Source organism: Nannospalax galili, unplaced genomic scaffold, assembly GCF_000622305.1.
Source record: "Nannospalax galili isolate Female #2095 unplaced genomic scaffold, S.galili_v1.0 scaffold95, whole genome shotgun sequence".
Taxonomy (NCBI): Eukaryota; Metazoa; Chordata; class Mammalia; order Rodentia; family Spalacidae; genus Nannospalax; species Nannospalax galili.
The window spans coordinates 10,336,971-10,354,637 of NW_008342393.1; the positions used below are offsets into that span (position 1 = coordinate 10,336,971).

At 43.6% G+C, this 17,667-nt stretch overlaps 2 protein-coding genes across 5 annotated transcripts in view; one reads left to right on the forward strand and one right to left on the reverse strand.

The window, feature by feature from the left end:
- Window positions 1-3,161: 3,161 nt before the first annotated feature.
- Tmem100 (transmembrane protein 100) lies at window positions 3,162-8,271 on the reverse strand. 4 transcript variants are annotated; one of them, XM_008838430.3, is made up of 4 exons: window positions 8,188-8,211; window positions 7,659-7,770; window positions 5,179-5,322; window positions 3,162-3,646 (listed from the first exon to the last, which is right to left on the reverse strand). In XM_008838430.3, exon 4 carries the CDS (start codon window positions 3,586-3,588, stop codon window positions 3,172-3,174), a length of 417 nt encoding a protein of 138 aa, XP_008836652.1. In that variant the 5' UTR covers window positions 3,589-3,646; window positions 5,179-5,322; window positions 7,659-7,770; window positions 8,188-8,211; the 3' UTR covers window positions 3,162-3,171. The 4 variants fall into 4 exon arrangements, with proteins under 4 accessions (XP_008836652.1, XP_008836651.1, XP_017654903.1 ...); XM_008838429.3 differs by lacking the exon at window positions 7,659-7,770 and having other exon boundaries at window positions 8,188-8,271; XM_017799414.2 differs by lacking the exon at window positions 8,188-8,211 and having other exon boundaries at window positions 3,162-3,694; window positions 7,659-8,178.
- Window positions 8,272-10,809: 2,538 nt separating this feature from the next.
- Pctp (phosphatidylcholine transfer protein) overlaps window positions 10,810-17,667 on the forward strand; it is a 76,079-nt gene continuing 69,221 nt past the window's right edge. Inside the window, exons 1-2 of the mRNA XM_029566134.1 lie at window positions 10,810-10,905; window positions 11,717-11,766. The gene's annotated coding sequence lies outside the window, so the exon portion shown is untranslated. The remainder of the gene's footprint in view (window positions 10,906-11,716; window positions 11,767-17,667) is intronic.

Sequence of the window (17,667 nt, forward strand, 5' to 3'; positions counted from 1 at the left end):
ATATAGTGAGGTGAACCACGTGTGGTGACTTGTAATTCTAACACTCAGGAGGCACACATAAGAGGACTACTACAAGTTCAAAGCCAGTCTGGGGCGGTGGGGGGGAGAGAGAGAGAGAGAGAGAGAGAGAGAGAGAGAGAGAGAGAGGCTGAAACCAACCTGAGCTGTGGAATCCTGCATATATATACACATACATGGAGGCAGGCACAGTGTGTGTGTATACATTGAACACTTACTTGCCTATATAATAGAACTATTTGTAAAGATAGATTTTGCTTAAGACATGTTATAATTATGATTGTAATTCAAAGCTTGTTTGTTTTTCTTATAGGAGTTGGGATTCATATAGGACTTTCTCCACACCTTACAGCTCTGCAGAAACACATACCCTTTACTGTGCCGTGTGGCTCCTCACAGGGAGCTGCCACACACTAGGAGATTCCCTGCTGTGCAAAACAGAGATGCTAAGGGAGATGGGCCACTCGAGGAATCTTCTCCAGCTCCTCACAGCTAGAAGATATCACTAGCCCCAGACTCCATCCTCTTTTAGTCCTTGCAGTTCAAGTCCTTCCATAGGATTTCTTTGAGGACTCTAGTAGCAGCATGAGGCCCCCTTGTGGCCAGAAGTAATTCCTGAATTTGCTTTTCCAGCGTTTTGAAGGGCCGGAGGAAAGGCTGAAAGGGACAGTTTCTTCACCTAAACCTGGTGTTTATAGTAGAGTTGGGAGTGTGTGGTAACCTATTCTAGGTGAAGTTAAAAATCAAAATATTTCCTTTTCAGAGATAAGAATGGGCTATAATTGAGGATAAACCGATGGCTTTCCAGCTTTCCATTCTTGAGTTCATCTAACACCTCATTTGGGTGCATGCTAAGCTTCTTACTTACGCAAGACAGTCTACTAGCCAGCACACTGGATATAGCATACAGTTTATTATTCAGGATATGCCTAAGAAGGTTTAGAAGAGGATAAAACATTCATGCCACCAACATGACAGAAACTGGAAGGTGCCATAAATACTAGTAAACAATGGCTGATGAAAAAGCAGTTGTATTCAGATTGCAGAGGAGTTAGCTTTGGAGATGGAGTGCTGGCAGGAAGCAGGGTCTGCGTAGTTTGGGCCAGAGAGAAGGATGGTACTGAGATTACAAGGGGGAGAAAAGGCAAGTCTGGAGACACAGAGGCAGGGAAAGCAGAGCCTGGTCAAGTCTGGTCTAGTCTGACTGGATTCATAAGGAGGGTTTGGAGGAATGGGAGTGAAGCTGATAGATGTTGAGAGCAGCCTGGAGAACCTTGAACCTTCTCTGAGAAACATCTTCAGAAAGCAGTGGGATATCTTTGACCATCTCTGATCAGAAAAGAGACAGCAATATACATCAACACAGCAGCATTCGCCCTGTCAGGAGCCCCTGTTCGCTCACTGCTAGCTGGTGCTGAGAAACAGTGACCTACACATGCCGCCATCTGCTCTCCAAAAATCATTAAGGTGTTTCTAGCTTTGAAAGCAACCAAGGACGGGAAAGCAGCTGGTGTTAGAGGGTTCCTGTCATATTTAGTGACATATTTAGTCCTTTAAGAGAATGTCTTACGTGGAATGCGCCACGTAGGGTTTTCTCTCGAGTTCTAAGGCATCATCCTCTTGCTCTGGCTTAATGAGGAATAATGCTTGCAGATTTATGGGATAGAGTTTTAGGTATGGAATAACTCAGATCCACAGAAGAATTCAAACACTTTTTGAGTGGTATTAGAGTCAACTGAATAAACAACCTACAAAGTTCCATCACTGACATGTAGTTGGCACTCAGAAACATATGTGAAGGCCCATCATAATAATTTATGATTAAATCAATAAAAATGTAATGCATATTTAATAGAACATTATGAAATATCTGGCTCCAGGCACTGATTTCCTAACAGTATTCTTAGAAACTCTTTAAATTTAGTAAGCCTAAGTGAGCAAATTTCATCACAAGATGAAAATAAAAATCTTCCAGAAGAAACAACCTGTTCATTTTATGAAAAAATACAATTGATACTTTGCAAGCAAGGCGAGGAAAAGAATGAATAATTTGGTACAGCAACAAAATGATGACAGAGGCTGGAGAGACGGCTCAGTGGTTAAGAACACTGTCTGCTCTTGCAGACGACCCGGGTACAATTCCTAGCACCCACATGGCGTCTAACAACCATCCCTAATTCCATTTCCAGGAGAGTCTGACGCCCTCTTCTGATCTCCATGGGTATTGTATGACACAGGTACACTTATACACATGCAGGCAATACACTCATACACATAAAATAAAAATAATAAAATATTTTTTAGAAAAGTTTCAGCAGCAACGAGTATTTATTATTTTGAGTGAAATGTACATTAAACTTTTGTATAAAAATCATCAAAAGTGCGATATTGGGTTATTTCAGTAGGAATTTAACCCCTGTATCATTTATTACCTATCCCTTTCTATTTTATTTCTGACACATTGTTACAATCACATAAGGCTATATCCATTGTTAAAATATAAAAAATATTAGTCTATTCTTCAAGATAAAGTACCACCCGTCATGAGTTACTGAAAGTGAAATATAAAAAAGGAGACCAGAGAATCAACTTCTTGAAAAAATATAACAGAATTTCATAGCTGTATGGGAATGCAAGCCAGTGTAGACCTTTGTTTAGCAGAACAGCTTTTCTAATAAGACTTAGAGTGCGGGTTCTTTCTTTTGGAACCAGGTGCCTGGTGCACCAGAACTACCTTGTTATCTTCTCCTAATTCCATGGCTAGTTTCCAAGATGAGCCAAATGTTATCTCACACTGTACACTGCCCATGCCCCGCCAAATGTCTAAGGTAAAGAGAAAGTTGATTCCTTCATCTCAGAAATAGCCCTTGGGATTAAGTTTGTCGTTAAAGCAGACATTCACAGAGAAGACCTAAAGGAAGATCACCCATTCCTTACGAAGGAGATCTAAGGTAAAGAGAAAGTTGATTCCTTCATCTCAGAAATAGCCCTTAGGATTAAGTTTGTCGTTAAAGAAGACATTCACAGAGAAGACCTAAAGGAAGATCACCCATTCCTTACGAAGGAGCGCTCTCTTAACCTTTCTCTTTCAATGAACTCAGCAAGTGGGAGCAAGTTTTTCGGGTGACATTTCTCATTTGATGTCACTCAGTCTTAAGCAAACAAGCTTCTCTGATTGGCCACGAGAGCTGTCTGACTCTCCCGTCTCTTGCCTTTCTTGCTCCTTTGTCTCACTTTCCAGCACAAAGCACTGGAAGCCAGTAAAAAAAGTCCAGAAGACAGAAGGACCAGGCCGAGGATGGAGATGATGGAACCGTGGGAATTGAAGCTGTAAGCCACCGCGGTGACCACAATCCCGGCGATGAAAACCACCACAGCGAAGGGGATGATGCAGCGGTAGCAGGAGAGTTCGGCACCTCCTGTGGCGGCCATCAGCTGAACCTCGCTGACCAAAGGGACGGTGGTGATCACGACTTCACCCTTGGGTGAAGCCTTGGGACTTTTCTCCATCATTATAGATGTGGGAGGCTTTGGGGCGCTCAGGTTCTCTTTTATGGGTTCTTCGGTCATTTTTCTAGTGATGGCTGGGTTCACTGGCTAGATTTGGAGGGCCTCGCCGGGGTAGAAGCTGTAGAGATGAAGGCAGAAGCCATGAGCTCAGTCACCACCACCAGTTCTGCAAATAGGAGTAAATAGTTGCAGAGGTGCGCGCTCCGGGCCTGGAACACCAACCCCACTTATTTGTATTCTCAATTGGTTGCAGTCTTTTGTACTAGGCATAAATGCATAAATGCAGAAAAAATGGACGATATAAAAAGCAGGAAGCCCTTTGCAGTGCTCAATATCCTCTGGAGGGCTACAGATATTTTTCATAAGCTCTTTTTCTGAATTCTAATTCAGAGACAACCTCATTCAAGGGATTATTCTATAAACAGTTTCACAACTCACAGCAACTTAAACCCTACCAATGTTGCCCAGCATAGCAAGCATTCTTTCCAAGCTATCCCCCATTCATTGCTCATGAAATCAATGGGTACACAAATAATGCATTTCTCCATCAACTGGAGAACACCATGCATGGTGGATGATACATGGTACAGTGTAGGCCTGGGAACTTTCCATCCCCCTACAACAGTTTCACAACTCACAGCAACTTAAACCCTACCAATGTTGCCCAGCATAGCAAGCATTCTTTCCAAGCTATCCCCCATTCATTGCTCATGAAATCAATGGGTACACAAATAATGCATTTCTCCATCAACTGGAGAACACCATGCATGGTGGATGATACATGGTACAGTGTAGGCCTGGGAACTTTCCATCCCCCTACCCCATGGCAGATGTGTAGTTTAGAAAATAAAACATCGGTTCCAACCAAATCAGGATTAGTGAAAAATAAGAAAAAGACATCTCAACTGCTTTACCTAGTATAATCTTTTGTCTTTCTATGTTAAGGATGAAATCAAATATTAAGGTAACTAGATGTCATCTACCAAATTTTCTATTAAACCAATCAAGGAATTCTGGTATCATGCCTGCTGTGAGATGCTTTACACAAATAGGCACAGATAGTCATAAAAAGTAGCAAATTCATTTTTCTGCTGTTCCATTCTATACAAAATTTGCCCCCTTTATAGACATTTTGAACGTGAATTTTTTTAGGCCCAAACTCAAGACCTCGAGCAAAAGCATCTGGTTGAAATGCTTGTCTAAGAAAGCAGGGAAAGTCTTATCTGCAGTGTAGACATGGTAAGTCCCCATCTTGCACCTTGGAGAAGCTGAGCAGTTGCAGTAACTATGGATTTACAGGAAGACACTTGAGATCATTTTGATGGTATTAATCCTTGGAATATATTAAGCATTGATTCAAAATAAACACAACCCTGAATCAAACCATATTCACTCTTCTCAACCCTGGGAGATCAAACTGTTACTTCCTGAGCAGTGAGAGTATTTGAGTGGTCTACCCATGTAACTTACTTTCTAATTACCAGCAAACTAACAACTGTTGTACAGTGATACCCTAAAATATACTTTTTCCGCTAAGCAGTTAAAGGCTATCTGACATTTTGTCTGAAAAAAAAAATCCTTCCCTGCTTATAACGCTGAGATTGCCTTAACCTATAAAGAAATGTCTGTCCCCAGATTATTCACACATACCTCACAGAGAGACAGTCCATTACCAGGGAAGCCGCTTGACTTCAAAGGGAAGAATCAGCCAAGGTTGAGTGTCTTCGTTCAGCTTCTGGGAAAGGGTCTGTCACCCGCTGGGCTGTCAGTGAAATGACAGATCAGAGACTGCCTCTGGGGGGACAGAAAAGACATGAAAATGCTTGACTGAAGATTAGGTTTTGAATCCTGGAGCTCTTCTTTAAAGCTCCCTCCCACCCCCAAGTAAAGCCTGTCTTTCCCTCCCTCTCTCATGTTTTACTCCCTCTCCCATCTGTCCCTCCCTGCCATCAGATTCTGAGATTTGGCTTCCCCCAGCTCTGATCAGTGACATGGTAATTCAGGGCCATCGCTCCAGAGTCCCCAGAGACAGGAGCCAGCACTGGCCTTTCTTTCTCTTGCAGCGTTTATGAAGTGGGCTGCTTTGAATTACTCATGTTTTCCCCAGCCAAACTCCAGATCTTCCTCCAGCCCGCCCATCAGGCATTTTCATAAAAGAATCTAAGAGAATCCCAGAGTCAGCGTTGCAGACCCAGCTGAGGGACAGAACTGGGGGACAGATGCTCCCTGAGGCAGGAACAGCAGTGGAGTCATCCGGCAGCTGATCTCAGCCTTTCTGCTGGCAGAAACCCATCCTTCCAGCTCTCCTGGTATTTTTACTCCTCTGTGTGGTGGTCATCAGAAGCTTAATCCCCCCTCCCCATTTGATGTTCATTCATTTATGAAAGAGGGTGAGGAATGCTAATGTGTCTGGCTAAGCAGGGAAAGCCTGGACATCTTGATTTAAACAGAATTACTTCCCTCTTGTTCTAGGAGGTGAGTAGTTTGGTAATATTGAAGTTATTGTCAGCATCATTAACATCGCTGCCATTGCAGAACACCTATTATAGGTGAAGCATACTATTAAGAATTGTCACCCATTAACATTGATTCTCCTTCATTTGTATATGAAGTAGAGGCTCAGAGAGGTAAAGAAATCTGACAAAGTTCACACAGAAAGAAATTCTTGGTTTGAACCCCACTCTCTTTTTTTTCCCCTATTCTGGGGATTGAACCTAGGGCTTCACACTCAACAGGCAAGTGTTCCACTGAGTTATAACCCCAGTCCACTTTCTACTTTTTATTTTGAGACAGCTTCTCACTAAGCTGCCCAAGCTAGCCTGGGATTTACTCTTTAAAACAGGCTGACCTTCAACTTTAAATCTTTCTGCCTCCTTTTTAGCAACTGGGCTTACAGACCAGGCCTGGCTGGACCCTAATCATGGTAAGTACAAGCTTACAAGGAGCTTGTTAAATGTAGATTCTTATTATGTAGGTCAGTAACAGGCTGCCCACCTACACCAAGGGTGCTGTTCTTTGACTCATTTTAAGGAATAATATATCATAAATATTCAAACATACACAACTTGGCACAACAGTCTCTCAAGTAATAAACTTATGTCTAGCTCCACCACCATCAATGGCCTGATATGCTTACGGACAAGCTATTTGAAATCTTAAAGTACTTGAAAAGCATAAACCCCAAGATAAAGAAAATTGGAGCTAACACTAGGAAATTATTATAAACTTGTCATTATATTTCTCAAATTTATCCATCCATCACTTCTTTAACCTGTTCAAGTGTTATTAACTCCCAGTAGCTGATACAGGGAATTTACACATCACATTAAATAACGAGGGAAGGACTCTGTTTTCCTATCTGTGGGGCTGTCAAATCTCTCTAGCCACTGACTTGTATCTTCTCAAACACCCCAATGTTCTACCTGTTTTAAGATACATGCTTGTCTTTCCAGCCCGGTCTACTAAAATATCTAATGATAATGACAGAGAGACCCGGAGTCCTTTTTCTCAAATGGAAAAGGATTACACTGAGAAATCCCAGAGTCCTGGCTGAGTGGACTGTCCCAGCATGCTGGGTACAGTGGGTACCTGCAGGCCACCTGGAGGCCCAGACTGTCACCATCTCCACAGCTGTAAATGTGAGACCGACAGAAAAGGAGCAGCCAGTGTAAGAAGTGATATCCCTGCGTGTTGAGATTGGGGAGCTTCAGAACTGGGCTATTTCAGAACTCGTCACAGGTGCCCTGGGAATATGGGGCTTTGGTTATATCAGCTAGAGAGATATCTTCCCATTTGAGAACTCCCACATTTGTGGCAAGTCCTCCCTACTTCCCCGAACAGGCCATTTTCTTGAAACAAGTACATGGCCAATAACCCCAAGAGCACCCTGAGCATTACCTTATCCTATTGAAGACCACGCTTTCTTGCTTCCTAAGCCAAAGGTACACAAAGTGAACTTGTACTGAGGAGAGAGGCAGCCTTTCCCAGAGTGAGCCCTGGGCAGAACTGGTAAGAAGGCACAGCCAGCAGAGCTGTGACCCCTGGGAGAGAGGGGGGAGCAGGTTTGCTGCCCCATCTAACACAGAAGCTTCAGGTATCTTGTTCACCCCAGTCTTCTGGATAGTGCTTACCTAACTGTCTAGGGTCTCCAAACTCAAATGGCTGATGATTTGCACTGGTCAGTTCAAATAAGTAGAAAGCTTGGGGGTTGATCAGAAATTGCGCTGGAACAGATACCTATGGCTGCAACCAGGGACACAGACAGCTTTAGCCGACTTGACTTCTCAAGTGAGAATTCAAAAAGAATTCACGGTGACCCATGCCAGATGCCTTTGAATGTTCATTCCTCTTTCCACCAGGTGTCTATCCTGTATTAAACACTCTGGAGAATTCCTTGAGGGACACCTGGCCCCACGTGCAAAATTTCATCACAATGCACCCAGTCTTCTTTCCGGAAGCTCTCTCCTTTCAGAAGGGAGAGGAAATCTCTCTGGCTCTTTTTAAAGCATGGAGCTTCAGAAGATTCCTTTAAGTTTGGAGAACTTTCCTGAAAGCTTCGCAGTGCATGAATGATATCAGTCCTCCCACCGCTAGTCCCAGCAGACATTCAACATTTCTCTCCCAGATCTTTCAAAGAGCAAGGAAAGAAAAGATCCTTACCTTTCTCAGCCAGAATCGGACTGAGACAGCTGCCAGCTGCAGCCAACAGCAAAGCTGAGAGAGAGGGGGATGCAAATCACCACGATAGGGACCGTACACAAAGTACTCAACAAGGCTTAAATACCATTAAGGGATCGGAGACAATTTGGTGAGAGGAAATGCCTTCCATGCTGTTGTATTTTACTCGACATTTTCCTCTGTGAGAACATAATTCATTGTAATTACATATGTGAACCCATAACAGTCCAATTATTAAAAGGATCACCAAAGTAGAATCTCCTGCTTTGTTTTTCTCTTTTTATGTCCTGTTGTGAGCATTCATTTTTGAGGTTTTCCTGGTGCCGAGCCCCCTTTTTGACACCATTGCTCGGTAATGCTGTGAAGATGCAGAAAAGAACTCACCTGTGATGTCTGTTCTGTGCCAGTAGTGGCTGGGGGAGTTTGGAGAGGTTTGGGAATGGGGAGTGGGTTCCTCTGCAGACTTTGGTCACATCGACCTCTAAGTGATAAGAGTAGGAGAAAGATAAGGGTCGGGAGCCTGGGTGGCCTCTCACCCTGAAGGCAAGTGAGCTGGCTTAGCAATGCTCTTCATCTAAGGATGCCCGGGTACTGTGGGACTTATAGCTCCCTGGACTGTTACATCTCAAAGAACCGAGGCCACCAAAATCATCACGAAGAACAGAATAAGAAGCTTACTGTGACAGAGAGAATTCCCCAACTTCAAAACATCTTATTTTTCTTAGAACTAAGACACACTTAGGGGAGGGGAGAATCCCGGTGGAAACAAACAAGAGGAATAGTGACTATCAGGGCAAAGAGATCCTTGGCACAGTTCCCTTCAGTAGAAGCTGAAGGTTCTGGCAATTTCACTTTGCTGTTGGAGTCCTGGAAATGTCTCCTTTGAGAACACATAAGCTTTGCACTTGGGGAAGAGTTGCCCCTATATGCATTCGGTTACTTGCCCATATTTACTTTCAGTTTGCTTTTGCTTGGTGCGGTTGAGCTGGCTGGTTTCCAGAAGCCTGGAGGATGCCAGTTCTCTGTCCAATCAACACACACCAATCTCGGTCATCACCCAGCACAACAGAATTCAGTGAGCTTTGGGAAGTGGGCCAGCTTCTCTCCTTGCTAATGCTTCTTTTAAGGGTGTGTCTGCAGTTGTGTTCTGAAATTAAGGGCATTTTGGAAATCGAACTGTGCTTTTATGTTCCTTTTGGATAACAGGTCAAGTTAGTGAACCCCCCACCCTCCAATGCACACACTCCAAGGCACTTTTGTCTGAGGTCTAAGACATTAACTAGAAAGATGTAGCAGTGATAGGTGGGACAAGGGATGTGCTTTCGATATAAATGCATTTTTCTATTTACTGACCAATTTCCAGGCCCTGGAATGTCCTAAGATCCACATGTGTAAAGAGGGGATAACACTGATCCCTTAGATGCACACCCTTGTCCCCCAGGGAATGCCCTTCTGCCAGGCTTAACTCCAGAACCTGCCCCCTCACTGTGCCTGGACATACCCAGTGACTCAGAGTGAAGGGGAGGGAGCACATGAACACTCATCAAGCATCTATCACATGAACCACACAGACCACAGCCCAGGTGTCAGTGCTCATGTTTTACCGTGGAAGGCACTGAGACTCAGCTATGGTGAGTGAGTTGGAGGATCTATGCTAGTAGAGAAAAGAGCCAAGGTATGCACCTAGAGGCCTCTACTGTGTGCTAAGGACTGCTTTACTTACTATTTTTAAGATACTGTGCATGCTCCACCTTGAGCTTCGATCGCATTTCTTTGTGTGCAGAGAGGCATACTGTTATTGGCTTTCATTTTGGAAGTACCCTAAAAATAAGTACCTATTAGGGTACTGCCCTTAGTTCACCAAAAAGGAATTTAATGATTAAATTTTGTGCTTTGTCTGCTAAGCTTCTGTGGGCATTGAGACAACTGTGTTATCAAGCAGATTTGGCTGTGTTTGAGGCTAAGACTGACATAGGCTGGTACCCAGAGAGTCCCGAGAAGATGCTGAAGCAGGAGAGACATTTCAGGGGTCTCCCAGGCCATTCAGTACCTTCAAGGAGCACGTCAGTTCCTTCACTTCCTCTTGGAAGCCAGAAAATTACTGAACACTCTAGCTAGGCCGATGCAGAAGCTGTGGCAAAAATGAGACCTCAGCTCTCAGAGCTTACAGTCCATAACAGGAAAGGCATGATACAGCAGTGCAGGCCCCTGAGCCGGGGCGCACAGCAAGGGCTCTACAGCCCAGGGAGACGTGGACAGTTCTGGTCTAGACCTGTGTGTTGGGGAGGTGAGTGGGATTGGACCCGTCACAGCTGACAGGCATGTGACGACATTATAAGGAACGAGGGAGAGAATGTGATTCTAAGGTAGACGGAGTAGTCTGTGGTACACAAACATGGGTTTGAAAAGTCCAAGGCTCTACAGAGAATGGTGACTAGCCTGCTCAGCTGAATTTTATGGTGCGTGGGGCAGGCAGAAAACAGCCAAAGTAAGACTGGAAATGATTCATGGTCATATTATTGACTAAATGATGAGTTTGGACTTTATTTTAAGAGCAGGGTGGTTTTGAATAGGATGCCATCATCAGCTTTGCATTATAAACAGTGGCCTGGCTTAACAGTGTTGGACTGCTTTGGGGAAAGTGAATACAGCGAAAGGAAGAATCGACTGGGATATCAGGAAAGAACTGTGACTGTGCAGGTAAGAGACATTGTGACAAACAGGAGTTACTAAGATGGAGAGAATCAGGAAAAGTTGGCAATTAATTTTATGTGGGACAGGCTACGAATGGGGAAGAGTTTAAATCCCAGGTAGATAACAGTTTGGTGATACTGTCAGCAGAAATGGACCAGGACAAAGCGCTGGTATGGACTGGTGGTTAGGTAGTTAATTTCATTAGCTATACCGTTTTTATAAATTTATTATTTCATTAACTACAAATAATCCAAGAGATGGGGTTCCAGAAATACCCCCATATTCAGATGACCTGTTTGCTTTCTGTAGCCCCCAAGGAGTATCTATCTATTCACCCCAGAATAAATGCTTGGGTTTTGCAATGATCATTTTACCAGTAAAATCATACAATGGTCTTCTCCCAGGTCCTCTGCAGGAGTGTACTGACAGTGCAGGACCAGTCCTTGAAACCTTTTGAACACATTTTGATCCACTTAAGAAGTCTTTTGATGTTCATGATGTGGGTGGGTAGTGGGAAACAGGGGAGTTTGCCCAGCTGAACTTAATTCAAAATAGAACTGTTTATCTTATGAACTTATCTTATGGAACAAGACAGAACACAGATCTTTTGCTTTCTTTCTTTAGATAAAAATGTTAGTCTTGTTTTGTAAAGGAGACAACAGCTCTCCTCTGTCTCCTTCTTGTTTACTTAAATAAACTTAAATACAGGAAAAAGGCATTATTGTCTTTGTAAAAGTAAGGTGGAACGTGGTAAAACCAGCGATCCCAAGAGAGTGCATGGCCCCAGAGGGAGAACACAATGTTTCTTTCATTGCAGTGGAGGGAAGGCAACCAAGACTGCTTGGAACTTCAACTTGGACCCAGTCGGTAAGTCTGCCACTGATCCCTTTGGAGCACGTCCAATTTGATGGACATGGTATTGTCAGGGGCAACTCTCCCTGATTTTTTTCCTGCTGTTTATTTTCTAAGTTCAGCGTGGAAAACTTTGTTTACAGCACTGGTAGGACTCCATCATCACCCCCCAACCCCCATCATAGCACAAGGCTTTGGATCACTTTCACAATAAAATGAACAGTTCTGACTCTCCATTTTTGTTGTGGAATGAAAATAGCCATGAACTGGCAGTCGGGAAACTTGGATTTGGATCTTCTTTATTCTTTATGGTGGTGAGCAAGGTATCCAACTTCTAAGAGTTCCATCTGTGATAGCTTAAGGTTCTGTCTGTAAATCCTTCTCTCTCTGCCCCTACCCCAAGCCTATTGGTCTCAGGATATCAGAGAACCAAAGCAGGACAACTTGGGCAGATCACAGTGCTACCCAAGCTACCAGAGCAGCTGGAGGAAACTTCATTTTAAAAAAAATCCCCTGGTGCAGGCATCTGTCAGCAGGCCGTTGACCTTGGACTGTGGATATTCATCTATTTCCATGCAAAGGAGGCACAGGGCTGGTTCAGGGGCTGGCTGCTGTGCAAAGGGTTTCTTCAGTGGTGTGCAGACATGTGAGGTTTGCAGTGTTTGCACACTGACTTCCATGCTTGCTGACCCAAAGCTGATACATTAAGGAGTGTGGACTGTCCAATCACATAATGAGCTGCAAACTCAGTTCAGGAGTAAAGCCCCAGGGACCAGAATGCAGAGCCTCACCCTGCTGTGACTGACATGACGTAAGTCCGAGACCTCAGTTCAGAGTTTTATGGGACAGGACACAGGAGTAGCCAACTTTAGAGAAAAGGGATAGGAAAGCTCAAGGGTGAAACACTCTGGGAACAGGAAGCAGCTCTCCCTGTACCAACAAGACTTTGGACAGAGGAGTTCCACAGGCTTTGTAGGAGCAATTGGGCTCCCCACAGGCTGCCAAGAGGGTGTGCTCTGGTCGCAGAGAGTGTGCATTTCCTTATTACTTTACCCCTCCCAGCCCGCAGAGTCCAGAAAAGAGCACTGGGCTGCTGTGTGGCTCCACTCAAGGCATCGGATTCCATTACAGTTCAGATTCATGCTTTACTGTATTACTGCATAAAGGGTGTATGTGCGGCTCTGTGTGTGTATATGTGTGTGTGTGTGTGTGTGTGTGTGTGTATGTGTGTGTGTGTGTGTGTGTGTGTGTGTTGAAAGGAACTAGCATGTCTTTATTCATATGAAGTTCTCCGTTCCACATTAATATAGCAAGGTAACAGGTTTGTGAGCTTAACCATACCTAACTCTCTTAGTGAAACCCAGAAGATGCTTACCCTTCAGCAAAGGGGAGTACTGTGCTCCTTCTTCCCTTGACTCCCTAGCCAGCATTTCCAGCCTCAGGTTCTCAAAACACTGTTTCACATGCTCTAGGCCTTGCTGGTTTCTTTTTTTTTTCTGAAGAAATTGGGGAAAGCATCTAGTTTCTTAGGATAATGTGTTAGCTGTAGAGTTGTGTGTTTTTAGATGTTCTTCCTCAAACTGAAGAGGCCTCTTTTTTATCCTTGCTGGTTCTTATTCTTCAGGACCACTCAGATGTGTTTTGTCATTTCTCTTTACCTGTCCTGGTTACTTCCGGCTTCTAGACAGCGTCCCTGACAAGTCCTCCTCTACCTTCACACCCTGCATGTCTGAATTCTGGTCCTCCAGCTTTTGTCCGTCTGGACCCTTCTGAACAAGTGCTTCATTGTGGAAGTCTGTAACACTCTTGCAGAATAATGAGCAGCAACCCTGGCTGTTACTAGATGCCAGGAGTGACCGACCCTTCCAGCTGTGATAACCACAATGCCTTTAGTTTTATTAAAGCACCTTTGAATGGCAAAATTGCCCTTCAAGTACAGAGAATCCTGATCTGTACTTCCTTATGTCATAGCTCTTACCAAATACAGAAAGTAGCTTTGTATTTCGCTCCTCTGATTTAAGAGACTGGGAGCTTCTAGAGAGCATGGGACATACAATATAGTGCATAGAGAAATCCATAATTCACATTTGAGCAAAACTCAATTGATGGGTTAGGTATCAAGAAGACCATCAAATCTTAGCTGGCTTAAAATATTACTATGGACAGATAGATCAGCTGGTGGATCTGTTCCTCGGCTTTATTTATTCAGAAGAGGAAGATAACAACACCAGTTGTGCTGTGTGTATAGAATGAGAGCGATTGTGGAAGAGGCAAGCACAGGCATGGGCCCGGTGAAGGCAGCATGTGCCAGGGGACACTGCTGTCCTGTTTGTGTTCTCTGGACATAAAGTCTGGATAACACTGATCACTCAAGTCTACCTAAGCAATGTGATCCTCTTTAATATCACTAGGAAGGTTTCTTTAATGCAGAAGATTATAAATCCAGGAACTCTTATTGAAAATAACTGAACCCCCACTGTGTAGTGAGGCTGACATAATTGCTAGAGTGTCGTGTGCACAGTGCTATTTGATGCACTACAGATGTCCTGGAGGACAAATACTCATCCCTGTCCCTCGGTTACACCACCTGAGAAAGGCTCAGCGGAAACAAAGGAGTGACCTGTCCTGTAGGCCTGTCTGATTTTCTGTGTTTTGGATGGACTGCCCAATCTGTTCTTTGCATTCTGTTCTGGTTCTTTCTTGCTCTGAGCTGGGCTGCCTGGCTATTTCCTTGCTTCCTGAACCCTAGTACCAGTGATAAGGAAATGAGCAGATTTTCCATTTGCAACTGCTCGGAATTCCCAGAGTTGGTAGAGAGCTCACCCAGTTACTGTAAAGGAGGTTGTCTCCTCTGAGCGGGGCCACGGAACATCCTCTCCAGTTATATGCTGCCTCATACAAGCCTTTTCTCCGGACTTCTAGCTTGTTTGCCTGTTTTATAACTTCCTCTTAAACTCTGGGCCTGTTAGTTGTCCCAGCACCGTGATTGGCCAACTTATAGACACCCCTCTCCCTGAAGCAGAAATTGCCTCAAATTGAGCTACAAAGGACCCCCATTAGCAGGCAAATGTGGACTTGCTGCTCCACGTGCCACCAGCAGCCTCTTCAGCTGCAGCTGCTCACCTTTCCCCTTTACCACTTATTGCCCAAACACGCAGACTACAAACGTGCTCACATCTCACAACATGTTGACACCAAATCAAAGGGTCCCAGCCACATATACACCTTGGGCTATGGGAAGCATGGAAATCATTGAATACAGCTCCTTATATAAAGCCACCTAGGCCTGCGGAGGTTAAGTGACTTACAGTTCTCTTTACAACTTCTATCTGTCTCCAAAAGTCAGTCTGAATCATTCTGTTACTCCTGAAGTATATCACAATTCAGTTTTATTTTCCAATCTGCCCTACACTGTCATCTAAGACTCTTTTTGAGCTTGAAATCATGTTTCTTTTGGGAACTGGAAGATGGCTCACTCAGTAAATGCCGTGTAAGCACGAGGACCCGAGTCTGCATCCCCAGCACCAATGGAAAAAGCTGGTGTGATAGCACGTTTGTACTCCCGGTGCTGGGAGGCAGAGAGAGAAGGATGCCTGGGCTGACTGGTCAGCTGATCTTCCACGGTTGGTGAGCTCCAGATTGAGTAAAAGAGCCTGTCTCATAAAATAAGGGGAGACTGATGAAGACACCTGATGTTCCCACCTGTCTCCACACACATGCACCCCCACAAACATATCAACATATGCACACGAATGTAGCACACACACACACACACACACACACACACACACACACACACAAGTCTGTCAGTCCAGGCCTTCAAATCATTTCTTCTGAGAAGATCATAGATGTTTATAAAATAATGAGTTCTACATTTTTAAAATGACTAGCTGAAGGCTTATAGAGCTATAGAAAAATTTTTAATTTTTTGTTGTTTGTCCATTTTTTCTACCTCCCAAACACAACTGAATGTATGTACATGCAATTGAAAATGGTTCTAGTCTTTCCTAAAATTATTTTCTCACATTATAAAAAGGATTCCTTTGGGAGATTATCTAGACTTTTTCTTTAACCAAACTAACATTGAAAAACTTTCTCAGAGGAAAGCTTAAACACTAAAATTTTTCTATTTGAGAATTTTGGAGAACAGTCAACATGGACGGCCCCGTGTGCTGATTTGCCTGCATTGCTTACACATGGCTTTCTTGTGATGTGCGGCTGCTTGGTCATCTTCGATTACACATTGCTGATGAAATCCAGTGGTTCCAGAAGGACTCAGGTCAGTGAAAGAGCAAAGAGAGGTACAGTCAGGGGTAGGATGGTCATAGAGATGGACAAAGGATTTCAATTTTTTGTTTTTCTGAACAAGTACTCAGAAGAAAAGGGAAAAAAGCAGTCAATGATCATCCTTTGCCACAACTGTTTCTTTTTTAAAGACATTTCATTTAAAATTATGTGTTACGTGACATGTATGTGTCTCTGTGTGAGTACAGGTGCCCAAAGAGGGCAACAGATCCCCTGGAGCTGGAGTTACAGACAGCCACTTAATGTGAGTGCTGGGAACTGAAGTAGGGTCCTCTGCAAGAGCAATATGTGCTCTTAACCAGTGGGTCAGCTCTCCAGGCCCCTCAGCTATTTATTTAAGAGTTCTTAAGGGGTTGGAGAGATGGCTAAGCTTTTGTGAGCACTGGCTATTCTTGGAAAAGACCCAGATTCAGTTCTCAGCACCCACATGGCAGCTAACAACCATCTGTAACACTGGTTACAGGGGATCTGATGCCCCCCAGACACTCCCCTTCTGTGATGCAAATACATACATGGAGACAAAACATATACGTAAAATAAAAGCAAAGAAATCTTTTTAGAAAAGAGTTCTTAAGTGTAGAAACAACGAAAAGGGTGTAATCTTGCTCGTTGCTCTTCTTTCTTCATTGAACTGGATGTTTGTAGACTGGCATTTTAGAAGTCACTAAATCAAGGTTAACGGATTAATCTAGGAACCAGAAGTCTGAACTCTAAAGTTAAATGCCATTAATTAGAGGCAAAAATTCTTTGATTTGTGTTAGCACTAAATATTATTCATATTGTGTGGATTTTTAGCAGGATCAGTTTTCTACTTATTTCTAACCATTGCAAAATTAATTTACACACACACACACACACACACACACACACACGCCTGCCCATTAGACTCTCTTTGCCACACTCCATAAACCTCTCGGCTAGTTTGTTTCTTTGTCTCTAAGAACAGGATCTATTTTAGAAGGGTGTGGATGACATAAAACAATAAAGCTTTGAACAACTAAAACAACTAAACAGTGATGTATAACTAAGGTTTGCCCGTGTCTCTAAACTCTGCTCTTTGTCTAAATCAAAACCTTACCCAACACTCAAGAACAGTTGTAAAAATGCAAGCTTAATTACACATTTATTCATATAAGCTATTTTCTGTAAATGCATCAGTCACATGTTGAATGAGCAAAGGAATTAATACCTATCAGAAAGACTCGCTAATGGTCCCCTGATACTAATTTAAGAACTCACAAGGAGTGGGAGATGGCTGAATGGGTAAAAGTACTCACTGTGCAAGCATGAGGACATGGGTTCAAATCCCCAGCACTCATGTAAAAAGCCATGTATGGTTATGTGTGTTTCTAAGCCGAGGATTGGGCGGTAGAGACAGGTAGATCCTGGGAGTTTGCTGGCCAGCCAGCCTAGCCCAAAAGGCAAGCTTCCGTTTCAGTAGTAACCCTGTTTTCAAGGAAGAAAGACAAGAGCGATAGAGGAAGACACTCATCATCCTCCTCTGGCTCTACATATGTGAGCGCAGGTTCATGTATGTGCACATCCATGTGCATGCACCATGCGAGCACAAACACACACACACACACACACACACACACACACACACACACA